We start from the raw sequence: 25,347 nt of genomic DNA, 5'->3' as shown, positions 1-25,347 counted from the left end.
GAATGTAGATAAAGTGAAGCCATTTGGTCAAGTGGTGTTTGTGTGTGTGTCTATGTTGTTATAACAGGACTATATTGAGATGTTAACTTTAGTTTTGTAGGAGGAGGAAATTGAAGGTCATGTACTTGTCCATCATTGGGAAAATAGTAATGAGGACAGAGGTACATGAGGAAATATTATACATTAACTGGAAATCATTATTCAGTCATGGAGTTCATAGAACAACTTGGAACCTATTTTTTCCAGTAATAATGCAGTGCACATAAAAATTACAATATTCTAAATGAGATCTATTTTGTTAAGTTATACAGAGAGAGAGAGAGAGAGAGAGAGAGAGAGAGAGAGAGAGAGAGAGAGAGAGAGGGAGGGAGAGAGAGAACAGCACTGTGTTCTTTCTAAGATACATTAGATGTTGTGCCTCCTGCCTCCTGAATATAAACGTTCCTTTTCTTCTCTGGTGTGTCTGTGAGTGTTAGTAAAATTCCACTGCAAATGCTTTTCTATGTTGTTGTGAAAAGTAACAAAACACAAAAATTTCTCATAAAAATAGGAGTTAGGGGGATGGAGAGATGTCTCAGTGGTTAAGAGCATTGGCTTCTCTTCCAGAGGAACCAGGTTCAATTCTCAGCTCCCACACGGAAGCTCATATCCCTTTGTAACTGCAGATCCAAGGCCTGCAGTTTTTTCTGGCCTCTGTGGGCACCAGGCATGAACGCAGTACCCAGTTATATATGGTGGCAAAGCATTCATACATTTTAAGTTAAATTAATTAAAAATAAAGATAGGAGTTGGAGAAGAGGGAGTAGGAGTGAATTTGATAGAAACACATTGTACACATTCATGAAATTCTCAAACACTAATAAAATATATTTAAAATATTTAAATATAAGCATGCATATTTGAAAGCACTTTGGTTTTGGTCAGTATAGAAGAATGCTCTATAGAATAAATTGTTTAAATATTTACTTAGATATATAAATTATATATTTTTTTTTTCTGGAGAGAACAATCAACATGTCTCCATGCCTACCTCTCCTTATAATATCCCTTTTAGAAAGCCTGTCTGCTTTGGTAGCCTACTTAGAAGGGCACAGTAAGGAAATGACTACCAGAAGAAGGAAAGCCAGCATGATGGATGTAGCCTGCTGTGTGCATTGTTTTGCTTTTGCAATCACTGTGGCTGCTTAGCCCTGTCCAATGGAGGGGAATCGATACTTAGAAAGCTGAAGAAGAGCTATTCCTTTTTCAACTTTCACACTTAGACAGGCATCCTAGTGATGGTCACATGTCTGGACAAAAAACACAGCTACAAGAATGCTTTTCATAGTAATGTTGTTTAGTAGCAAAAAATTGTAAACAGTTTGAGCATCCACTAATAAGAGTATAAATTTATTTTGCAATACACTACTATGAAGCAATGAAAATAAGTGATTGTGAACTATGTCCATCAAAAAGTATAGACTAATGTTAAATAATAAACTAATGTTAAATAATAAAATTAAGGGTTGGTAGGATATGTCTGTTTACATACAGTTTTACAAATATGTTTAACAACACTGTATGTTATTAGACGAGCACATAACTTAATGGGGATTATATTAAGAACTGTTTGGAGCTATCATAAAAACAAAACCAAGTGTGTTGATTTCTGAGGAGGGAGAAGCATGAAGTAGGGAAGAATATTCCAGCTCTCTCTCTGATGATGATTTTTATAAAAGCAAGAGCCAAAGCACTAGCTGGCAGGATCTGATAAAAGTGATAGGTGTAAACACAGGAACTGATGGAAAAGAATGCATGCTTCAACTATGTCACACTGATATCGCAATGTCAACAGATACTCCATGAAGGAGATACATGAGCAGAGTCATGAATTTGTATATGTAAACCTGTATGATGATCCTGGCTTGATGTCCACACCATAGCTAAGGATCAGAAAAGTGTCAGAGCACAGCTCTACATGCGATAGAGGATTTTATGAAAATAACCTAGCTCACTGGTCTGAATCAATACCTATGAATAACTAATGATTTTCTATTTGGTGGATACAACAGACAATAGTAAGAGAGAAAAAAATAAAAAGGAACAGAAGGAAAACAACCTTGAATTAAAGAAAGACACAAGCTTCCAAGGGAAAAGAGCAGGCAGATACCATGCAAAAAGAAGAAGGAAAATTCTAGACTTCAAAACAATTTTGCAAAACTGAGACTTTTGAATATCTTTTTGGTGAGGATGGAGAATACCAGTAGAATAATAACTCATCAAATTGATGCAAATGGATGCTGGGACAATGGCATTCATATGATTTTTAATTCTGGAATCCTATACACAGTGAAATTATCAGTTAAACATGGGCAAAGCAAAGTTATTTTCAAGCTGCAAGAATTAAAAAAAGATTCCATTCTGCATATTTTTTATGAGAAAATTCCTCTAGGTAGTACTGGGTATAGAAACTTCAGGCTCTATTCTGAGAAAGGAGGAGGGGGGCAGTTTCAGCATAGTATTTGTGCTGATTAAAATCAGGTTCGTACTAGAAATAAAGGTTGAAGGCTCCAGGAAGAGCTTATTTCATGGAACAGATAACCCAAATAGAATGCTGGATCATGTTGCTGTCTCACATAGCTCTTCAATAGTGTCTCAAGTAGCTCCTATTTGCCTCAAAATCTACAGGTGACAAGGATGACCTAACACCAACAAGAATCCAGATGACTTAGGATTGATGGTGGCATGGAAGATGGTTGATTGTTTGTTATGAGTTCTTTGGTGGAGTTTATTTTGTGTGTGTGTGTGGGGGGGGAGAATGTGCCATGGCATGTGTATGTGGGGATAAAGGACAGCTTGTAGGAATTTGTTCTCTCCTTCCACCATGTGGGTCCCAGGGGTTGAACTCAGGTCATTAAGCTTGGAGGTAGGAACTGCTGTCCACTGAATCATCTCATTGGCTGGCCTCCTTTTGTGGAATTTAACTGAAAACAACCACAACCTACATATTGGTATTTCTTTTATTAAAAACAAGTAAGCAGGCTACTTGATTTAAAAATACAAAGGAAAAGGGTGATTAATTTTTTTAGACAGTGTCTCACTAGGTAGATCACTTGGCCTTAAACTTGCAGCACTTCTCCTGCCTCAAGCTCCTGAGCCTGGTGAGTTCAAATTTCAAGTCTCACTGCCATGTATGATTTGGGGGTAAGTTGTTTGGAGTCTGTAGCCTCAATTTTCTTTCTTAAAAGCTGGGAAGATAATTTATCACAGATTGTCCTGAGAATTTGAGGTAATAATTATGCACGAAGATCCTTTAACACAGTATGTAGTGTAATAAAGAAATAATTTTGGCTACTGTTACTATGAACATCATTATAATCATACTGGCAATAGACTGGCAGCTGGGTTGGCAGGAGTAGGAGCTATAGACAATATGGAGGCAGAAAAGCCAAATCTGGTCTTGCATGGCTTACTGAATGACATGTTATACTATACTTATTTACTTCCTGTGCAGTAGCATATGTGAGTGTCTGGATTACTTTTGTAAATAAATCAAACGAGTACTAGAGATGGAATACTCCTTTTCTGTAAATATGATTCAATAATATAGTTAATATAGCTTCATCAGGTGTGGTGGCTCACAGCTATAATCCCAGCATTTGCAAGGCAGAGGCAGGATGATTGCTATGAGTTTTGTGTTAGCTTGGGCTCTCTATTGAATTCTAGGCCATGATGGGCTAAAGGGTGAGTGAGACTTTGTCTCATCTTCCCACTCAATGTTGCTTGATATGATTTTGGACAATAAAGAAAAAGAATAAATGGGCATGGGATATACAAAGAAATGATTCTTACTTCATATTGATCTTTGTTAGATGGTCCATGAAGCACCCTCTCAAGGTACTCTTTCTGGAAGTTCCAAGTGGAATCTGTTAGAGAACTGAACTTGAATGTACAGGCTTTGTTTCCAGATGAATAACGTAGGAGCAAGTGACCTGAGCTGACTTTATCCTCCTGCCCCATAAATACTTGAGAAAGGCATAGTTACACTGAAGTTCTGCATCTTCAGTAATTCATCTGTCAGGTTGAATTATTCCATCTAAGCTGATCCTGACATTATAACTTGACTCTAAAATGAGTGCAGTGAGAGAAGTCACGTTGCCACAAGAAGCTTACCTATGAATTTAGCACTAATAAAATCCTGACTCACACAGGTCAGTACATCATAATTATTGGACTTTCCATCCCCTGGGCAACTTGGCATGTCAACACAGAAATATATCTAGAGAATGGGCCTGAGCCAGGACAAAGAAGGCCAAAAGACATCCCCTGTGGCCTTTAATGACTCACACAGGGACTGTATTTCTGCAGTAGAAGAAATGTCTCCATTACTCCTTCTGACCAGGAGAATATGTAGTTGAGTCAGTAGTTGAGGCAAAAGCCTTGGATAGCATGCCAAACAAATGTCAAGGTGGTCTTTAAGATTTTTTTCCCCAGTGATCCTGCTCTGTCAAATCCTCTCCCCTGAAATCTGAGTAGGGCCTATGTGTGATGTGCTTCTAACTTAGCATAGAATACAGGAGAAAGTTTAGAGATGGATTTAAAATCCCAAATCTGTTAGCTTTTTAGATGATCTATTTATTTATTTATTTATTTATTTGTGTGTGTGTGTGTGTGTGTGTGTGTGTGTGTGTGTGTGTGTGTTAGTATGTGCAAGTGAGTGTGGGTGCCTAAAGAGGCCAGAAGATGGTATTCGATCCTGTGGAGCTGTACATACAAGCATTTTTGAACTGTTTGATGTGGGTGCCGGGAACTGAACTTATATCCTCCGTGAAAGCAACAAGTGCTCTGTGATGGCTATTCTTGGTTATCAACCACTTGAATATATTTGGAAATAAAACCCAAAAATGGAGGGCAGACCTTCAAGGGACTTTTTTTTTTCTTAATTTGAAGTAGGAAGATCCACCTCCAATCTAGATCTTTGAGTTAGGAAGGCATACACCTTTAATCCAGATCTTGAGATAGGAAGACACATCTCTAATCTGGGCTTCATGCTCTGCTGGAAGCCTATTTAAAAACATGGAAGAAGGAAGCTTTTGCTGTTTGCCTGCTTGCCTTCACCTTGCTAGCAAGTACATTTTTTCATGGGCATTAGAGCTTACTTCTTCCGAATTCTAGTGTATATTGAAGACAGCTGAGATATCCAGCCTTGTGGACTAGGCAACTACTGAATTCTTGAACTTTTTTTTCACAGCCAGCCATTGTTAGATTAGCTGAACAGCAGTCTACATAAGTCATTCTAATAAATCATATATATATATATACATCCTATAAGTTCTGTTACTCTAGAGAACCCTGACTAATGCATGCTCTTAACTCCTGAGCCATCTTTCCAGCCCCAATTTTAGAAAGCCAAAAGGAAGATTAACATTAGCCTGACATGATCAGATGAAAACTCCTTAAAGGTGTCATTGTTTTTTACTCGTGAGTAATACTCCATTGTGTATATGTACCACATTTTCTTTATCTATTCTTTGGTTGAAAGACATCTAGGTTGTTTCCAGATTCTGGCTATTATGAATAATGCTGCTATGAATATAGTTGAGCAAATGTCCTTGTGGTATGATTGAACATTCCTTGGGTATATGTCCAAGAGCGGCAGAGCTGGGTCTTGAGGTAGATGGATTCCCAGTTTTCTTAGAAATTACAATACTGATTCCCAAAGTGGCTGTACAAGTTTTCACTCCCACCTTGCTCCACATCCTCTCCAACATAAGCTGTCATCAGTGTTTTTGATCTTAGGCATTCTGACAGGTGTAAGGTGGTATCTCAGAATTGTTTTTATTTGCATTTTCCTGATGGCTAAGGATGTTGAGCAATTCTTTAAGTATCTTCTGGCCATTTGAGATTCTTCTGTTGAGAATTCTCTATTTAGATCTGTACCCCATTTTTTAATTGCATAATTTGGCATTTTGATGTCTAGTTTCTTGAGTTCTTTATATATTTTGGAGATCAGCCCTCTGTCAGATGTAGGGCTGGTGAAGATCTTTTCCCATTCTGTAGGCTGCTATTTTATCTTATTGATGGTGTCCTTTACCTTAGAGAAGCTTCTCAGTTTCAGGAGGTCCCCTTTATTAATTGTTGTTCTCAGTGTCTGTGCTACTGGTGTTCTGAGCTAGTTGGAGCTCACTGACTCTGGACTGACAGCTGGTGAACCTGCATGGGACTGAACTAGGCCCTCTGAATGTGGGTGACAGTTGTGTGGCTTGGGCAGTTGAGAGGCCACTGGCAGTGGGACCAGGATTTATCTGTGATGCATGAACTGGCTTTTTAGAGCCCATTCCCTGTGGAGAGATACCTTGGTAGGCCTTGATACAGGGGGGGAGTGTCTTGATTCTGCCTCCAAATTGATATGCCAGACTTTATTGACTCCCTATGGGAGGTCTTACCTTCTTTGAGGAATGGATAGGGCATGGGGTAGGGGAAGGTTGGGGGTGAGCAGGAGGAGGGGACGGATGGAAAAAACTTTTAAGTTAAAAAAAAAAGAAACGAAAACCCTTAAAGGCGGACCAGGACCCTCTTTAAGTCAGAATTCTCCTTTAGCGTGTCGTTCATATGTACCCTATAGAATGGTAAGCATCCTCTATGACTTCCCAGAAGACTCAGTTTTTCCAGCCAGCAAAATGCCAGGGCCTCATGGAAATAGTTCCAACAACCTGCATGAGCTCAGAAACTCATTCACCACACATTTAGATGAAATTTCAGCCCAGATATAACTTTGACTGAAACCTTGTGAGACTAGTTATGTCCAAATCAATGATTCATATAGAATTCAATACAATCAATGTGTTTAATTGGAAATCACTACTTTGCTTTTGTTTTGTGGAATGGAACTGGGAATCAAACTGAGAGACTCACACATGCTATCCTGGCAAGTGACTACACTTCTAGCCTCTGTGTAACATTTTGTGTAAGTGACAGGAGAAACAAAGGGGAGAAAGAAGACAGAGAGAGGAAATAGTTCACCACTGAAGACCGTATTTCAGTTGGCATTCACAAAACTCTGAGTACATGTCTTCTTTTTCTCCTTCACACACACACGAGCATGCACACCCTGAAAAACATGTTGGGCTATATCCCCTGAACTGTGGAGTAGTTTTGAACCTAAGATGCAAGGTGGATCCAAGAATAGGTAGAAAGATGAAGCCTAAGCAGAGGAAAGTCCAGGTTCTGAGCTCCTAACTGGTATAGGTTTAGACTGTGTTAGGAACGATGTGTTTCAGGCAAATGAGTTGCTATGCTGGCTGTTAGGTCTGTATTTTCCATTCCCCACTGATTTTGTCCATGATTTTGCAACTCAAGTGTACACAAACTTCTATTGCAAATGTTCAGATCTTGGGGAAGAATAGTTATTTGTGCCAATCACACATTACTACATAAGGCACTGTGAAGAACATTTGAGTGTTTTGAGTGTGTGTGCGCATGTATGTGTTTGTGTGTGCATGCACATGTTTGCTTTTTTGAGAGTTTTCCCAGATGTTTATTTACATAGGACATACACAGAGCTAAGTAATAGAATTTGAATAAAATGAACTCACATTGGATCCAATGAGAGAAAGAAAAGTCTTTATCTGATGCAGTCTTCATTAAGTATACTATTGAATGTATTCAGCATTTCCTGTGTGAAATGGGTAGTTAAAAATGTCTGGTATGACCACAAGTTTATGTGTAAATTAATTTAAATTATATAAAGTTACAAAATCAGTTACTTGGTCAGACATGTTCAAAGTACCCAGCAGTCACATGGGGTTATTTGCTACCAATTTGAGCATCACAGTTTGAAAAATGTCTGCTACTATAGAAAAATTCCTTTGGATAGTGAAGGATACTATTTTTGAAGGCTGGCTTAGATACTTTAAATCTCTGAGTAAGACAGTCCTCAATATTCATAGTTTGATAAACAAGATGTTTTTCACTTGATATGTTTTATCTGATCACTAATGTCTAGCAACATGGTTTGAATTCCTTTTTACTGTGACATGCTAACTGTCATTGTTTAAAGGACCAACTTTGCTTCAAGCTCTTCAATCCAAAATTCGCTATGTAAAAAAAAGATGTCTGTGATGGTTAGCAACCAATCACACCACTTCTTTCAAAGGCTGACAGTAGCTGCTCATTGAATACCTGCTGGTCAGTTCCTGTACAGAGAGCAGAACCTGGAGCTGTGCTGCTTCCTTTGGTTCCCTGAGTGAGGAGACCTCAGAACACTTTAGAAAAATGGGATACTGGGAGAAAAAAACCAGCTAACAAAGCTGAAAGCGCCACAAAGAAACCAAAAGTGGCTATGCTGGCGGGGGAGTAATTGAAGCAGCAGCTGACAGTGTCTTCATTTGGGACTCTAGATGGGCAGCCAGAGACAAGCAGTGAAGGGGAGCACTTGAGAGAAAAGGATGAAGCTGTCTCGGAGGAAGTGACAAAAAGTCACAGTAAAGGAATTCTTGGAGATATTTCATAAGACTCAAAGCACAAATGCAAAAAAAATTGTTGGAAGCTCATCCAAATGTAGAAAAGTGCATGACAATTTGTCAAAGCACAGAACTTTTCAAATTACTCTTGATAAGGTTTTACAGAAAAGACTTGTTTTAGTTCTTTAGTTTCTGATGTTCCTTGCTTATTTCTTAAGTTCTTGAGAGTTTTTAAAATTGGTATATATTCATTGTCCGTAGTGGTTGGACTTCACAAAAACAATTTCTCTAAACTATCTGAGTACTTTGACCATATTTACTACCCTTGGTTCTTTATTTTCTGAGGCATGGTTTCACTAATGAGCCAAGATTGTGCCTATACCTGGCAGTAGAGTGATTTAAAATACTGGAAAGCCAGGCACCATGGTGCTTAGATATAATCTCAGAACTCAGGTGGATGAGTCAAGAAGGTTGCAAGTTCCACGCCAGTCTGGGCTACTCAGTGAGACTCTATCTTAAAAAGCAGACAAACCAAACCCTAACTAGTTTCACAAAATTTTCTAATGCCCCTAAACATTTGGAATTAATTAATAGGAAGTGTATTCAAGTTCTGAAAATTTTTTTGCATAGTTGTAGTTTATTCTGGTCTGTTGATGGAGGGCTTCTCTCCAGGTTACACCAAACCCTGCAGTCCCACAATCCACGTATAAAATAATCACTCAGACAGTTATATTACTTATAAACTGTATGGCCATGGCAGGCTTCTTGCTAACTGTTCTTATATCTTAAATTAACCCATTTCTATAAATCTATACCTTGCCACATGGCTGGTGGCTTACCAGCGTCTTTACATGCTGCTGGTCATGGCGGCGGCTGCAGTGTCTCTCTCTCCTTCTTCCTGTTTCCCCAGTTCTCCTCTCCCCTTGTCCCACCTATACTTCCTGTCTGGTCACTGGCCATCAGTGTTTTATTTATATAGGGTGATATCCACAACACTGGTCTCTAAGATGGGCCTACACACAAGTCTCAGCTTATCATCTCATCCACATGTATCATGTAAAATAAAGGCTGTTTGAAATGCCAATTCTCCTGAACTTCTCTTTTGGCAGAGAATGATAAAGTCTTTTGCTCATTCTAGAATAGGCACCCCAACTTTGATGGAAGATTTATCATTCATATTGGTCACTGTACCCACACAATATTTTTTCATCATTAGGAAGTTATTCATAGCTGTCGAATGAGCGAATAGAATCAGCCTGCCTTTTTTTTTTTAAAGTAGGAGACAGAAAACAGTCATGGATCATTGATGGAAGGACAGGACAGATAGACAACAGACAACAGTGAAAACGGAACAGCAGAAATAGCTTTTAGTTGGAGGTTTCCAAGGAAGTTAAGATCCTTAGGTAGGAAGCTTCTATAGTAGTAGTTTTCCATTTGACTTTTTCAAAGGTCTGTGGTATTAGTGTTCTCTCCTTATACTCCCTCACACTACAGGGGAGTAATCACCAGTCTTATCCTGTTATGACCCTTGTGACCTGCAATAACTACTGGCCTGGCAGGTTATTCCCACTTTCACAAATGTTATGGAAGTAACCAACCATTTTCTGATTTAATTTAAGTCCCACTCTACAGAATTATGCCTGGTACCATTAACTGGGCCAAAAACCCATGGATGGATATAGTCATAAACCATAGGAAGATGCTTTTATTCTTCTAAATGGATATAGTATTAAACTGCCCCTATTTCTTATCTCTATATTTATAGATACTTTTTTTTTGCTTTTTCCAGACAGGGTTTCTCCGTGTGGTTTTGGTGCCTGTCCTGGATCTCGCTCTGTAGACCAGGCTGGCCTCAAATGCACAGAGATCTGCCTGGCTCTGCCCCCCCCCAGTGCTGGGATTAAAGGCATGTGTCACCACTGCCTGGCCTATATTTATAGATTAGTTCTTCTGTTATAGTTGCTATCTGTTGTAGATTAGTTCATCAGAGCATCTGCTTTATGTAGTAAATGGCTATTAAGACAGGGATCACAATTGGCCAGCATTCAGAAAAATAAGATACTATGGAGTGCTCAGTTCTAAATGGGACAGCTCTATCACCCTTCTCCCTGCAAGACTCATGAGTCATAATGAAAGAGGGGACAGAAAGAGTGTAAGAGTTGGAAGCAGAAGGTGTTTGCTGTGAAACTGTTTTATTGGGTACGAGAAGGCTGTTGTACAGACAAACTTACAGTAGCTGGGACTATGCACACAAGACCTATACAAGAACAGTGCAGCCAAAATCTCCCCATGAATTTGGAGGGGGCTCACAAACTCCGTCTCCTAGTTGGAGAGCTATTGGAAGTTGATAGCTGGTGAGGAAGGAGTCAGTTTTCTTCAGGGATAAACTCCCCGAGAGGCACCAGTAGATAGTCCTACACTCATTTACACAAAGGCAGCACTAAGTAGTCTCTGTGAAATTAAAAACAAAGGACATGAAGTAGAGGAGAGGAAAGTGATAGGGAATTAAGAGAGCAGTTGAGGGAAGGGAATGGGGTGAATTTGATCAAAGCACATTATATGCATATATGAAATTCTCAAACCATACGAAAATAAGAAAGCACAAACACCACATGGGTCTATGACTATAGTGAATTTTACCCATATATTGTGAATAATATGTCACATATGGCACGGAACTTGGGTTCAGGCTGTGAAGTGGAAAATGAGAATAAACAAGAATGAAAACAAAATAAATCTAAAGCTCTAAAATGATTATATAAGAGAAAATTCAGATGTAATTATAAATATGGCTGAAAAGACCAGAAGAATCTCAGCTGAAGGCAGCAGGTTAATTTTATAAACTACATGGGATAATTATCTATTTTTTTCCACCAGAGTATGAGTTATTTACTTCCACTATTTTGTGTAGCAACAATATTTTGTAGATAGAATGTTTTCCATAGATTTCCTAAGTAGAGGCTTTGAAATTAAAAAGTGACCTTTATCAACCCTCCTCCCAAGGCTTGGAAGAACATCCTGTGAGAGCAGGTGGGAAGAATGTTAAGAGTCTGAGGATGGGGAGGAGTGTGATGAAATGCTGTTCTTTGGTCATGATATGTCTCCTCCACTCATGAACTCACAGCAAGTGTGGTCACCTCCACAAGATTAAGCCAACTAAAATCTTTCTTCCAGCATGGGTGGCAGAGGGGGGTATGAGGCTCTGTCACTAACTGAGGAGCTATTATGAAGATGGGAGGTGGATGTGTTGGAGGGATCTGAGGGGAACCAAAGAGAAGTTGGAGTGGGTATTTTAGTTATATATGTATAAAATTCTCAAAAACTCAGTTTAAAAATATTTTGAGGGGCTGGAGAGATGGCTCAGCGGTTAAGAACACTGGCTGTTCTTCCAGAGGTCCTGAGTTCAATTCCCAGCAACCACATGGTGGCTCACAACCATCTGTAATGAGATCTGGTGCCCTTTTCTGACCTGCAGGCATACATGCAGGTAGAACACTGTATACATAATAAAATATATCTTCAAAAAAAATATTTTGAACTTGAGCTAGGTAGCCAAGGGATAACTGAAATAACAGAATATCCGGTTTAGTGAGGATTGTCAAGTTGTTATGAATATAAACTCAGTTCAAAGGTAGAATTCTTGTTCCTTGTTATTCTAAAGCTGAGTAGCTCCTACTGCAATCTGCCTTTAAGGGAGGATTAGGCACATTTACACTTTTTTTCATATTTTATGTACTATCAGACAGAAAACAAATATTGAATTCCATAAAGCCAAATTGAAAGCTGGTCTCACAGACAGACAGACAGACAGACAGACAGACACACACACACACACACACACACACACACACACACACACACACACACCAATATTGATCATGTTCAAAGCAAAGACAAAATCAGGCTAGAGACAATGTAATACTCATGTACTTTGATCCCCCACAACAATTATCCCCTCTTTGTGTCTGTATCTCATACCCCTTCATGCCCCTTTCTTTCCTTTCCCTCCCTTTTCCTTTGCTTTCACTTCTGGGGATGGAACCCAGGGTCTTGCATATGGCACACATGCAAGTTTCTAAATGTTTAGATAAGAAATTGGCTTGAACATAGCTGATTGCTCTCCTTTGATTTCCAATTTCAAAAAGTTATCAGGAGTCCAATGAGTGATAAAGAACAAATTGCCCCATTTGCAATTCAAGAAAAATGCAGGCAGAAGAGATTAAAGCAATGTTCTGAGTGTCTCAGAAATAACATTAAGGTATATAACTGTAGATCTCATCATCTATTTCTCTGTCATTGGGCAATCCTTGTGTCTTTCTTAGGGTCCTCTTTACTAGGTAGCCTCCCTGGAGTTGTGAGTTGCAGTTTGGTTATCCTTTGCATCTAGTATCCACTTATGAGTGAGTACATACCATGTTTGTCTTTCTGAGTCTGGGTTACCTCACTCAGGATGATTTTTTCTAGTTCCATCCATTTGCCTGCAAACCTCATGATGTCATTGTTTTTCTCTGCTGAATAGTACTCCATTGTGTATATGTACCACATTTTGTGCAAACTGGGCGTGGGGGTGGTGTAATGGAGGGCAAGGGTCAGCGGAAAGAGAGCTTAGGGGACAGGGAGGTCCCAGCTGGATCAGAAGCAGTGTGGGAGAATGGAGAGGGAGATAAAATGATGAATGAAGACCCCAGGGGAATAGGAAGAAGCAGATTGCTAGAGAGGTCTCCAGAAATCCACAAAGATACATCCACTGTAGACTACTGGCAATGGTCGAGAGAGTGCCTGAGCTGACCTGATTTGGTGATCAGATGGCTGAACTCCATGGCTGTCATGATAGAACTCTCATCCAGTGTCTAATGGAAGCGGATGCAGAGATCCATGGCCTAGCTCCAGGTGAAGCTCCGGGAGTCCAATCGGCTAGAGAAAGGAGGGATTGTGTGAGTAAGAGATGTTGAGACCACAGTTGGAGGGAGCACAGGGACAAATAGCCAAACTAGTGGAAACACATGAACTGTGAACCAATGGCTGAGGAGCCCCCATGGAACTGGACCAGGCTCTCTGGATAACTGAGACAGTTGATTAGCTTGAACTGTTTAGGAGGCCCCCAGGCAGTGGAGCTGGGACCTGTCCTTGGTGCATAGGCTGGCTTTTTGGAGCCTGGGGCCTATGCTGAGACACTTTGCTCAGCCTTGGTGTAGGGAGGAGGGGACTGGATCTGCCTCAACTGAATTTACCAGGCTGAGCTGAATCACCAGGGTTCTTGCCTTAAAGGAGGTGGGAATGGGGAGTGGATTCGGGAGGAGGGCTGGGGGTAGGAGGAGGGAGGATGGGGGAATCCGTGGTTGATATGTGAAATTAAGTTAATTATAAAATAAAAATACTATAAAAAAGTATATAACTGGCATTGGAAGTATATGTAAATGGAATATAAGTGAATGGAGAGTATCTTCACCATGAAAGATCAACTTCTTAGCAAAAGGAATCAAACTTTTGTATTGGTATTGTAGTTGGTGGTTTCAAAACTTATTTTCAGCCCCTCTTTTCTGGAAAATGTTGCCTATGTGATTGGATTCATTCCTGTTGAACATAAAGTTGGTGGTGTCCATGTTAATTTTGACATTTAATGAAACTGTATCAAATAGTGGACTGTACTAATGCTGAGATTGTTGTTCACGTGACAACTCTCACTCTTCTGTCAACTGCTCCTTCTGACAAATCCACTTACATGAAGTATGAAGGGATTGAGGTCCATGTGCTCAGACCAACTCTGAGTTCAAAGTTAAACTCAGAAGAATGAAAACACACACACACACACACACACACACACACACACACACACACACACACATATGGATGGGGGAAAGAGACAGCAATTGTAGACAATGTCTTTGGAGGCTGGGTTTGTAGAGGACTTTTGTTTTCATTATCATTCATTTCTGTAATTTTTGTTTAATGATATGGAGGAATTGCCCATTTTTGATATGTGGAGTGTCATGGTTATGTTTATAAGTTCTTATTCCCAGAAGATTCTTACTGAGATATTAATGGATTAACCAATGTGATGTCTGGGATTTGCTTCTAAATCATATAGGCTGGGAGGAGGTGAGTAGAAATGGAGAAAGTAAAACCAGTCAGAAGTTGATGTGCAATGAGTCCTCAATTGGTTCCTTGTATAATTGTGTGCAGTCTTGTACACATTTGTACCTTTTACAATGACTGCTAAATAAAGTGGTGGGAGATACACTTGGGAAAATGGGCTGGACACTGAATGTAAACAAACTCCAGTGCCACATAGCTTTACTCTCCAGTTCCACACTTCAAAATTTAGTGACTGTAACTCTACCTGTGACAGTATTTTGCATACAGGCACCAGGCTTGTTTGTTTGTTTATTTGTTTATTTATTTATTTAAAATTATGTACATGTACCACTGTACTATTAGCCATTATAAAACATACACAAACATAAAAAAACTAGATAAAAATAAACACAAGTATCATTCTAATATGTTCTTCCTATACTCTAATGGACCTGGACTCCAGTTAGGAGCCCCATGCTTAGAGAAGGGAAGGGGGCCTTTTGAGATTTTTGAATAGTAAAGACTGTTTAGGAGAACAGAAACTTACTGGAGTAGCCACAGGAAATATGAGATTGGCTAGAAAGACCCAGAGCTATTTCCCTGAGGCTTCTCAAAGAACCACAACGGACTAGGAAGTTGTTCTAACTAGATTTGCAATTTGAAAAAGGACCATCATTTCCTTGTAAGCTTCTTTTCAGTATATGCACTACACATAATGTGTTCTGCACACAGTCAGGATACAATATGCATAGAAAACAAACATCCTTCCACATAGTATTTTGGGCAATATATTTAACACAACAATTATGATAATTATAATATCTAACATTGAATACTTATTCTCCATCAGATATTGTGGTAAGAACTTTACAATACACAATTCCACTTAAAACTTGTGAAAACCTTATGGAAATAGATTTCATTACTGAAGTCCATTTCACAATAAGGAAATCAAGACTGCAAAAAAGATAGCTTTCTGAAGATGAAAGGGCTAGTAAATGGCAGGACCAACATTTAAATAAAGATGTTTCAGACCCCAAGCCCCATATTTCATAACTACGAAACCATAATGCCTCCAGAAGGAATTAATGATAGTGTCCAAACCAAGAGATTGCAGAGATGATTAAATGAGATAATACATGTGATAATGCTTAGCACATTGTCTGACACAGAGCACACATCCTATTATTGTTTGTATTATAGTACACAGAATATTTACTACGATTTTCCACAGTAAACACCACTAATGTCTCTCAATAGCAAAACACCAAATATTTAGAATTGTAATGAAATAATGTTTATTATTTAATCAAACATTATTTATAATAACATAGTCTGAACTCCTTTCGTTGGTTACAATCTATAAATCTGTGGTGTGGCTTTTGCTGAGTCTCTGTGGAATGAATGGCTGACCAGAGAGAAATAGCAACTGTGGACCTTGCTAGGTCTCCTGCATGGCAGGCTACACAATGGGAAATATTGGTTCTTGCTATACTACTCTTATTCTAAGAAGCCATTTACATAAATAGAATGTGGAGAGCTTGACTACGGAGTGATCCAGGAACTACATATGTACATATCAATTTAACTTATGATCAAAGAGTTTGCCGCCTTTTGTTTTGACCCAAATGTATTTTTAGAGAGATGACAGTTCAGAACATCCCTTTTGCATTCCCTTAGTTTCACTTGAAATGGTCAAATTTGCCATGTTTCTGTTCAGATTTCATATTTCTATCAGCCAAATGAAGTACTGATTAAATAAATATTGCGTTTTGAATCATGGTTTCAATTATCAGAGTAGTCGTCTCTCCTTGATTTTCTGGAACATTCTAGATTTGAAAATCTGTTCCAGTAGTAGGCTGTCCTTCCATGTTTTGTTGCTAGCCATGATACCATAGGAAGCTCTTCTTAGAGCTGAGGGCAAGGAGCTGAAGGCTGAGCTGTGCTTGGTGCTGGTATGCGGTCTGATTTACAATGCTGGGTCTGCACTTTTTGTGATGATTAAGTCTTTTGTTTTGTGTAATTCTACAAACACTTTACTAGGTGTTCTCTAAAGGAAGTCATAAACTTCATGATTGAATTGGAAGAAAATAATGCCTTTGGTTTATGTATTTTGACATTGAGTAGAAGCAGATCTCTTTTTTTTTCACTGAACAATTTAATTTTGGCTTTACTAATACCATTTATTTTATATAATTAGATAACTTATACCTTTAGCTATTGCCTAGGATCCTGCCCATCATTTCCTCTGTTCTTCTATTTGGGGAAATTTTAGAGTCTAGAAATACTGTAAAGAGCATTTACGTTGACACACTGGAATCTGTCCACCCCCTGCCCATCTGTAGCCCAAATAGCATAAACCAAAATTAAATATGTGAGAATTCTTGGAAGAAAGCATCCAATAACAAAATACTATGAGTGAAAAGTTAATTTATTATATATATATTCTCTAATAATTTGTAATAGCTTCTTGAATTTTAAATATCCCTTTGGTAGTTCCAATGCTTAAAAATCAGTTTGTCCCAGTAGTAGGCTGTCCTTCCATGTTTTGTTTAAAATCATAATTTTAAAGCACAAGAACTGTTTTATATACATTTTGGTGTCTTTTCTATTTTTTTTGACTTTTACTTCTAAATATGAATGATAGGGTCTCTAAGTATCCGCTTGGAAGGAGAGGGGATAGGATTTATTGTTTTCCTCTAACATGGTAGAATTTAAAATCTCACATCATATGCCTGGAGTTTTGACTATATGAAAAATAGCCAAATGCCATCATTTTCTCATATATTCCTTTTACATGTAATATATGTATAATATAAACAGAATACATCTGATTAGGACATTTCAAACATTTCATCAATGTAACTTCTATCTCCTATTTTATATAAAAGAACAAAATATACAGAGAGAAGAAAGGAGACATTTGTTCATTGTACACAGAAAGTAAAGAAAAGTTCATGTATGGCTTTGCAAAGGTAGATTATGATGTGACTTTCATATTTATTTATTTAAAAGCATCTTGAGAGAACGTGTTAGTGTGCTTACAAGAGCGGCCATGGTGGTTGAATGTCGCATCGATAGTCCAATACTAGGATCCCCCGTGGTCTTGCCAGTGGCTGCCTCAGCAGCTTTCAGGAGACAAATATAGTTTATGACCACTTCATCAATCTTCGCTACAATTTCCTGCCGCTGTGTTTCAGAGTTCACGACTTTCACTAACCGCATGCAAGCTTCTGTTAGGCAACAGAGCACTTGAAAACTGGAACTCATAGCTAGGAGCATCTCTTCTGGGCTTTTCTCGGCCATTGCCATTTTCCTACAGGCACTTCCCAACTGTCTGGACTCAATGGATAACAGTTGCTTGTACTGAGAAAGTGTAAGGTCATATGCTTCAGGGCATGACTCCTCCCTCTTTGCCTTGGTTGCCCTGACAAGGCAGAGCAGCTCATTGGCATCATTCTGGGCTTCGAGGAACCCATCGGGCATTCCATATGTGCTCGCCTTTAGGGCATTTATTCTTGCAATCCGGGCATCAAAAGCCAGACTGCTGAAATCTAAGTCATCTGGGCCACTGGGGTCTTCTGTCCAGACCTTCATCACTGGCCCTCTGCACAGTTCTCCTTGTTTCTGCAGTCCAGCAACCAGGGATGACTTGCTTGGTTCCTGCATGGCTTGACTTATCTGTGGTCGATAGAGGCAAGAGACCTGAAGGGTGGCCTCTCCCTCCTCTTCCTCCTCATCCCCATCTTCATCCTGCCCTTGGTTCAGAAAACAGTAGCTGAAGGGCCCTCGGCATCTCCAGTTGCTGCCCTCCAGCTTCCGCAAGGGTAGGGTCCTATACAGCTTTGAGTCTTTATGAGACACTGGGGACCTTTTGTGAAACTTTCCCTCAGAGATAAAGTGCATCGAGCTTTGGGAAAAACTTTTGGTGAGCTTCTTCCCCAGTGGGAGTTCTGTTCGTCTTTCCGAACTGGCTTCCTGTGCTTCTGTGATACCTGGATATTTCAAGCTGACTGCACCCTTGGTTCTCTCTTGGAAGGTCTCCAAACCTACGGGTCCTGAGAGGACACTGCTGCTTTGTCTGAGAGCCCTCTGGCTGGGGGGTGTCCTGAGGCTCCCCCCTCTCAGATCCGCTGGCCACCAGCTCACAGCCTCTCCGAATGCCTGGTTTGCTTGGGAGAAATCATTAGGGTCTTGATTTGGGCTTGGCACCTTTGATTCCAAGTGAATATTTGATGGTAGCAGGATGGGATCAGCTTCAGGATGTTGAGACCAAGCTGAAGGCATGCCTCCTTGTCTCTCCTTCCCAGGCTCTGTCAAAGCTACACTAGGGGTAGTAGAAAAACAGAGAGATTCATTAAGCATCTCCTGGGTGAACATTTTCCCTACTGCTTTATGTTTTATCTGCCATTTCCCAAGGGTCTATTTTAAAAGAGCTGCCATGTGTCAGGGTTACCCTGCTTCCCAAAGATTCTTCCCTGATAACTCATAACAGCTTCCAATGTCAATGGATGGCAGGAATTCCTGGAGTTTATTACTTCTGGAACTATTGACCTAGTTAAATTTGTCTAGAAATGTGAAACATTTGTATGGAGACAATTACATTTCATGAATTTCCCTGTTCCTGATATTTACCTATGAAAGGTTAGACATATAGTTAGTAAATAAGCATTCCACTGCATATATTATTCTAACAGGATTGAGATATTTAAGTTACCATTTTTAAGTGTCTCAATTGAATTCTTGCTAATTAATTCAGCTACTTGTTTTAAAAGGACAACATGAGTTCTGAAGTTTGTTTGGTATGAGGCTTGAGGTCAAGACACTAGACAAGTTGTTCAACTTTCATAGAAAAAAAACTGTCCTGTGAACGAGAGCAAGAGTTAACAAAGGCAAAAGCTCTTTGTGATCCACGGAGGATTAAATGGTATTGTTTGTAATTTCTTTACGGGTGAACATGCAGCCAGACAAGGAGTTGGGTAACATTCACAGATGACTTTCCCAATGCAGGCAAAGTTAATGGTGAGTTTGCGGGACAACTAGAAAATTTTTTGAAGACTCTTAAAGATATTTTTAAAAGGAATGACTAGAAATTAACCTGTATTAGATCTCAGGAACCTTTATTGGCCACTATGGAAAAAATACTATTGTCATAACATGAAACATTGAGAGCATCTACTTGGGTTTCCTGATAACCAGCCAAGTAGGTCAGGAAGAGGGTGAGCCTGCTGGGTTTTGGGTTAGGATGGGCAGAGAAGGTGGCTATGTTATTATTTCTACTTGATATAGATTTGATTTGAGGGGCTCATCATAACTCTTTGTACTCTTCCCAATACTGATGTCCATAGGCAATATGAGACTTTAGGAATGGTGTCCCCTAAAAGTGAGGGAAGAATCTGTGACTCCACTGAGAAACATAGAATCTTAACAAACCTGTGAGATCCTCACTGTCTGCTCTATATCCTTCCCTAAACAACACACAGCAAAACTAGAAAGGGGTGATCTCAGCAAGAAGGAAATAAAAGTGCTATGTGACCTTAAACAATACCATCTTATAGCTGGAAGTCATATGGAGAACTCTGTACTCAGAATTTAGAACAAAATTTATGACTCCATCAAATCCTAAAGTAAGAGCAAAGCAAGATTATGACAAAACCCTATTTCCCACATTGTTCCAGACCCAGAAACCACTATTTATTGCCAATGGGTCAATGATTGCTTCTTAACAGCTCTGTGGCCTTTTATCTACCTTTTACTCTATATTTTTAGGTTTGCTGTAAATAAGGCCCCCATGATCCTGGCACATAAAATAAAACACTAAATCCATCATTGCTGTACCTGTGGTTTCCTTAATCTTGGGCAGTCGATGGCATCCATCTCTTAATGTGCCAAACAGGGGGTCAGCATTAATGGCTGTGTGCAGTGCAGGCACTGTCATGCGCGGACACATCCCTTCCGTCTGTGGGTGCAATTCCTTGAAGGTGGCTCCATGGTTGGGATGGCCAGTGACTCTCTCCTCTGGTGAAATGTAACTCCCGCCTTTCCCCGAAGCATCGGGAATCAGGTGCTTCCCCAGGGAGGGGCAGAGGGGCGATTCCACAGGCGTGGCACAGGTACTGCTACCGCTGCCTGGGCCACAGCCTGTGTCCACTGAAGAGCCTTGAGAGCTCTGGAGGGAAAAATGGCCCTCACTCTGCAGGGATGACATCCGCTTGGCCAAATGGTAGTCACAAAGGCGGGCCACGCTGTCTTCAGTCTCAGGAAGCTTAGTGGCATGGTCACAAGTGGGTGAGTCAGCATCTTCAGGGTTTTCTAAGTCTTTGGCTGAGGCCACACAGGCCATGTCTGTTAGGAAGCGGTCCCCTTGGTTAACTCCTGAACCTTCATCAGCATCTCCTTCCACAGTGCCATCCTCCTTCCCTTCAGCCTCCCTGTTCCCCAGACCTGGACCTCTGGGAAAGGTTTTCATGGCTGGTGCTTCCACACCACTTTTCTCTACCACCCCACCATCAGAGGCCACATACCATCTTTGGCTGTCCTTGCGAAAGGCAGTTCTCTCCAGGTTAAAAGTGCTGAGGTGTGGACTGTCTCTTGAAGACACAGTGCCAACTTTGCCTTTGGCGTCCTCCTCCATCTCTTCCATTTTGGTTCCTTGCTGTTTTTTTCCTGGTGCATTCCCACTCAGGGGCACTTTCCCCTCTCCCTCAGCAAGTTTGCTTTTCCTTTTGCTGGTACAGGAATATGCCACTGACCCCATATGCAGTTTGCTAAAATAGTCAGTGACCGACTTGGTCTCCATGGTTTCTGGCTCCATTTCCATGTGGTCTGAGTGAAGGATCTGCTTGGAAGGCACAACTTTGGGTAGGAGGTCAGTCGCTGGGCGAGCAGCCAGGCCATGGGAGGACTTTGGAGGCAAGCCCCCTGAGGGGGCTTTGGAGGTGGGGAACTCGGTCTGCTCTTCTGCAAGAGGGTGATAGCCTTCATGAGTGGCCAAGAACATGCGCGAGAGGCTTTCCGACTGCTTCTGGGCTGCGGCTAGCTCAGAACCCTCTGTCATTTCAGAAGAGTTAGTCTCATTGCCCGAGTCTGATGAAGACTCAGGACTATAAGCCCGCAAGATGGCTACACCTGTATACCATAAAAAACAAGAAGCAGTTAATGGCTGGAGCAGAGGCACTTAGAGACATGCAAGAAAATGTGACTCATTATTATTACAAAAATGAAAACAAACAACAACAATGACAAAAGTAACAAAATTTTTTTAAAAAAAACAAGATTTTTCCCTTTTTAATAAGGACTCTGATTTTATTGCACAGTTGTTCCAGAAAGGGGGAGGGGTGCCATAATTTATTTTTAAACTAGCAACAAAGGAAATCACCTAACATGAAACCCCCATGACGGTAGATCAGCATATTTATGAAATGGGACATGTATGAAATGGAGAACATCGCATAACAGGACTCCAGGGACAAATGGCTCAAAAGGATGAGATGACAATAGTTATCAGTGAATAAATGTAACAATGGTGAAAGAACCTGAATTGTCACTCTTCTGTTGTTCTTCTGAAAGAGCTTCTAGGGCTTCCAGTGTGGAAACGACAGCAGGGTCCAGTCCCTTCTCACACTTGCCCTCTGCGCTGGTGGGCACAGCATCAATGAGGGACACAGGGATCTCCTCATTCTGTAGGCTGCTGCCTTGTTCCTTGTCCTCTTGGAAGGATGTTGCCTGGCTCTGAGTGTCCTCCTCATCAGAACTGTCTCTAAAGCCAGGTGGGGGAGCAGCGATGGCCATGTTCAGAGAACGCAAGAGGAAGTCATCCTCATTGTCATCGCCTTCTGGAGGAGGCAGGCTCGTGAGGTCAATGATGTCATCGCTTGACCCTGACAGGTCAAGGATGGCTGGTTGATTCATCTCTCCCACCACAAGGTCCTCCTCGCAGCTCACCTCATCTTCATCTTCTGCATCGTCAGTGTTTTCTGCATAACAGATGTCATGTAAGAGGGGCTCCTCTATCCCCGCAGGGGCCTCAAAGTTCTTCACATCACCTATGTTTGCATATACAGAATTTGCCACAAACTGGATGCTGTCTGTGTCTGGAGTGAGGTCCAGGTTTTTCATGTCATTGGCACTGCTGATGTAGAGATTCCTCTGCTTCTCCAGCATTTCTGGATTCTCATCTAACAGTCTTTCATAGCCTAGAGTTGGGGGATTCATGCCATCATCCAAGGCAAGATCTCCAAAAATAAAGGACACTTTAGCTCCTCTTGGGGATTCCTGTGCTTTCTTCAGAGTGTCTGGTCCTGAGAGGGTCAACAGGGACCGCTGAGCTAGGCTTCTGTAGTCAGCCTCACAGGGGGTATCACCTGGCTGAGTCAGTGGTTGGCTAAGTTCATCTGAACTGTATGTGTTGTCGATATATAAATGCCGGTGCTCTTTGGGACATAAGGTGCTGTCTGTCATCTCAACTGTCTTCTGCTTTGAATCTATATATGTGATTTGGGCTTCTTGTTCCCCTTCGCCAATGAAGGTGGTCATCTGAGGCATACAGTTCCAATCAGGACCAAGGATATTATGCTTGCCTTTATTTTCTGTTCCTAAAGAGAAAGAATCAGGTAGATAGGTTACTAAGCTGTCTGTTTTCAGGGATGGTAGAGGTTCTTTTTCTTTCTCTCTTTTCTTTTCTTCCTTTCTCTCTCTTTCCTTCTTTCTTTCTTCCCTTTCTTTCCTTTTTCTTTCTTTCTTTCGTTCTTTCTTTCTTTCTTTCTTTCTTTCTTTCTTTCTTTCTTTCTTTCTCTCTCTCTCTATTGCATACAATGTATACATATGTGTGTATGTTGGTATGCTCAATCATGAGCATGCACATGAAAGCCAAATGAATGCCTGATATCTGTCTCTATCATCTTTCACCTTATATTTTCTAGTCAGGGTCTCTCACTGAACCCAGAGCTTGCTGATTCAGTTAGACTGGTTCACCAGTGAGCCCCTGGGATCCACTTGTCTCTGCCTTTCCATTGTTGGGTTATAGTTGCACATCACCAAGACATGGATTTTCATGTGGTTACTAAGGATCAAAACCCAGGATTTCATGTTTTCACAATAAGCATCTCATTCACTCAGTCATCTCCTCAGTCCTGTCTGTATTTCTTAATTTAATGGACTATACTATCACTCTTTGAGCACAGGTACCCAACATTCCAAATAGGGCACTAGTTGAGGTAGGCTCCAGATGTTAGATTCCTTGGGTAGGTGACTTGCCCTTAACCAAATTAATACTGCATAAAATAGAGATGCTGTTTGATAACATGTTATAGCATCTTGGAGGAGAGGATATCTTAATTCCCATTGACCCTTGTTTTTATTATTAGGCCTCAATGATATCCATGAACAGAAATATGTAAAATGACTTTTACAATCTTTAAAGGTGATGTTCTTAATGGACAGTTTTCCCAGAAAATATGCCATTTATTTTGTGAAGTGAGATCTAACATTATCTACTTGGTGGAAGAGGATAATGAATTTCCTCTTCCTTGACTTATGAGAAAGTCAAGGATCTTCATACGTCTCTCACATTTATTAGGAAACTAAATGTAGTACCTCTATTTTAAGCCTACTTGTACCTTAGTGGGCATAATATATTCATGTATAAATGTCAGTATTCATATCTATATGTATGTATATATGTGTATATAATGTACAAGGTAGATCACTCACAGGACCTCTTTTCAGCTCTTTCTGGGCATAGTTAATATTTGGGCTCATTTCAACACTTGTTTGCATTATGAGAGCTTGTGAAGATTTGTTTGATGTTTCTTACCAATTAAAATTGCAAAACACGAATTTAAATATTATTGTTTCATTTGCTCTTCAAGGGTGTTTTAATGTGGAATTTACATGTGGAGATTTACTCTGATATTTAACAAGAGCGAGAAATAGGTCATTCTGTGGCTATTGTTTTGTCAATTCCAAAAGCAACATTCTGAGGAAAATTCAGGGCACTAGTTTTTCATCTGCTTTTTCAGACTGTTCCGTGTCCCATATTTGGGACATACTGACATCAGGTATATGTGACATTTGGAAAAGAAAGTCAGTTTTACTAGAGTAGCTTTTGTTCTTCCAAAATTATATAAAGCTGAGCAATATTTAGTGTAATTTTGCTAAATATTTATATTTTTATAAGCTACAAGTAAAAGATATACTTTTTAGGACATTGAGTTATGTACACTGACTGTATTTGCATCTTACTTTGCAGTCAGTATACCTTGTGTGACTTTGACACTGTTTCATCAACAATAAAAATTTGATGATACTGTCACTCAGTGTGTTTTTATGTGTGCATGTGTGTGTGGGGGGTAGTGAGAGTGAGTGAGTGAGGGAGAGGAAGGAAGGGAGGGAGGGAGAAAGAGAGAGAGAGAGAGAGAGAGAGAGAGAGAGAGAGAGAGAGAGAGAGAGAGAGAGAGAGAGAGAGAGAGAGCATGTGCAGGATAGATTGCTGCTCAGAGACAGAGTAATGAACAGAGCTTCATAATTGTAACATGACCCTAGATTTAGACTAGAATTTGGCAAAGACTTTCTAGAAAGAGTGTCAAATAGGAAATATTTGATGACTCTTAGACCAAGTTTAACACAAAAGCAGCCAGAGTTTATCGCTACATAAACACATGGGAGTATGGGTTGAATGGCAGTCTCCGAAAGACATGTCCAATTTAAGAATTTTTCTTTTTTCAATGTGTGGCCATATTTGGAAAAAAATGTTTTGTATGTTTAATTAAGAATCTTGATAAGAGACTATCCTGAAAAATCTGTGCAGTTCCTTAATCCAGTGGCAAGTGGC

The 25,347-nt window shown here is 40.1% G+C and overlaps 1 protein-coding gene across 9 annotated transcripts in view; it reads right to left on the bottom strand.

Moving 5' to 3' along the window:
* Positions 1-15,929: 15,929 nt before the first annotated feature.
* Positions 15,930-25,347, bottom strand: part of Frmpd4 (FERM and PDZ domain containing 4) — a 937,357-nt gene continuing 927,939 nt past the window's right edge. For 8 of the 9 annotated variants that reach the window (XM_037199121.1, XM_037199122.1, XM_037199123.1 and 5 more), the window contains 3 exons: positions 22,052-23,110; positions 20,355-21,644; positions 15,930-18,838 (listed from right to left, as the gene is read on the bottom strand). In XM_037199121.1, the coding sequence (XP_037055016.1) occupies positions 17,517-18,838; positions 20,355-21,644; positions 22,052-23,110 (3,671 nt within the window). In that variant the 3' untranslated portion in view covers positions 15,930-17,516. Of the gene's footprint in view, positions 18,844-20,354; positions 21,645-22,051; positions 23,111-25,347 lie in introns of all 9 variants that reach the window. The other variant, XM_037199124.1, reaches the window with a different exon arrangement.

The sequence above is a fragment of the Peromyscus leucopus genome, chromosome X, assembly GCF_004664715.2.
Source record: "Peromyscus leucopus breed LL Stock chromosome X, UCI_PerLeu_2.1, whole genome shotgun sequence".
Classification (NCBI taxonomy): domain Eukaryota; kingdom Metazoa; phylum Chordata; class Mammalia; order Rodentia; family Cricetidae; genus Peromyscus; species Peromyscus leucopus.
This window is presented reverse-complemented; position numbering and strand designations above follow the sequence as displayed.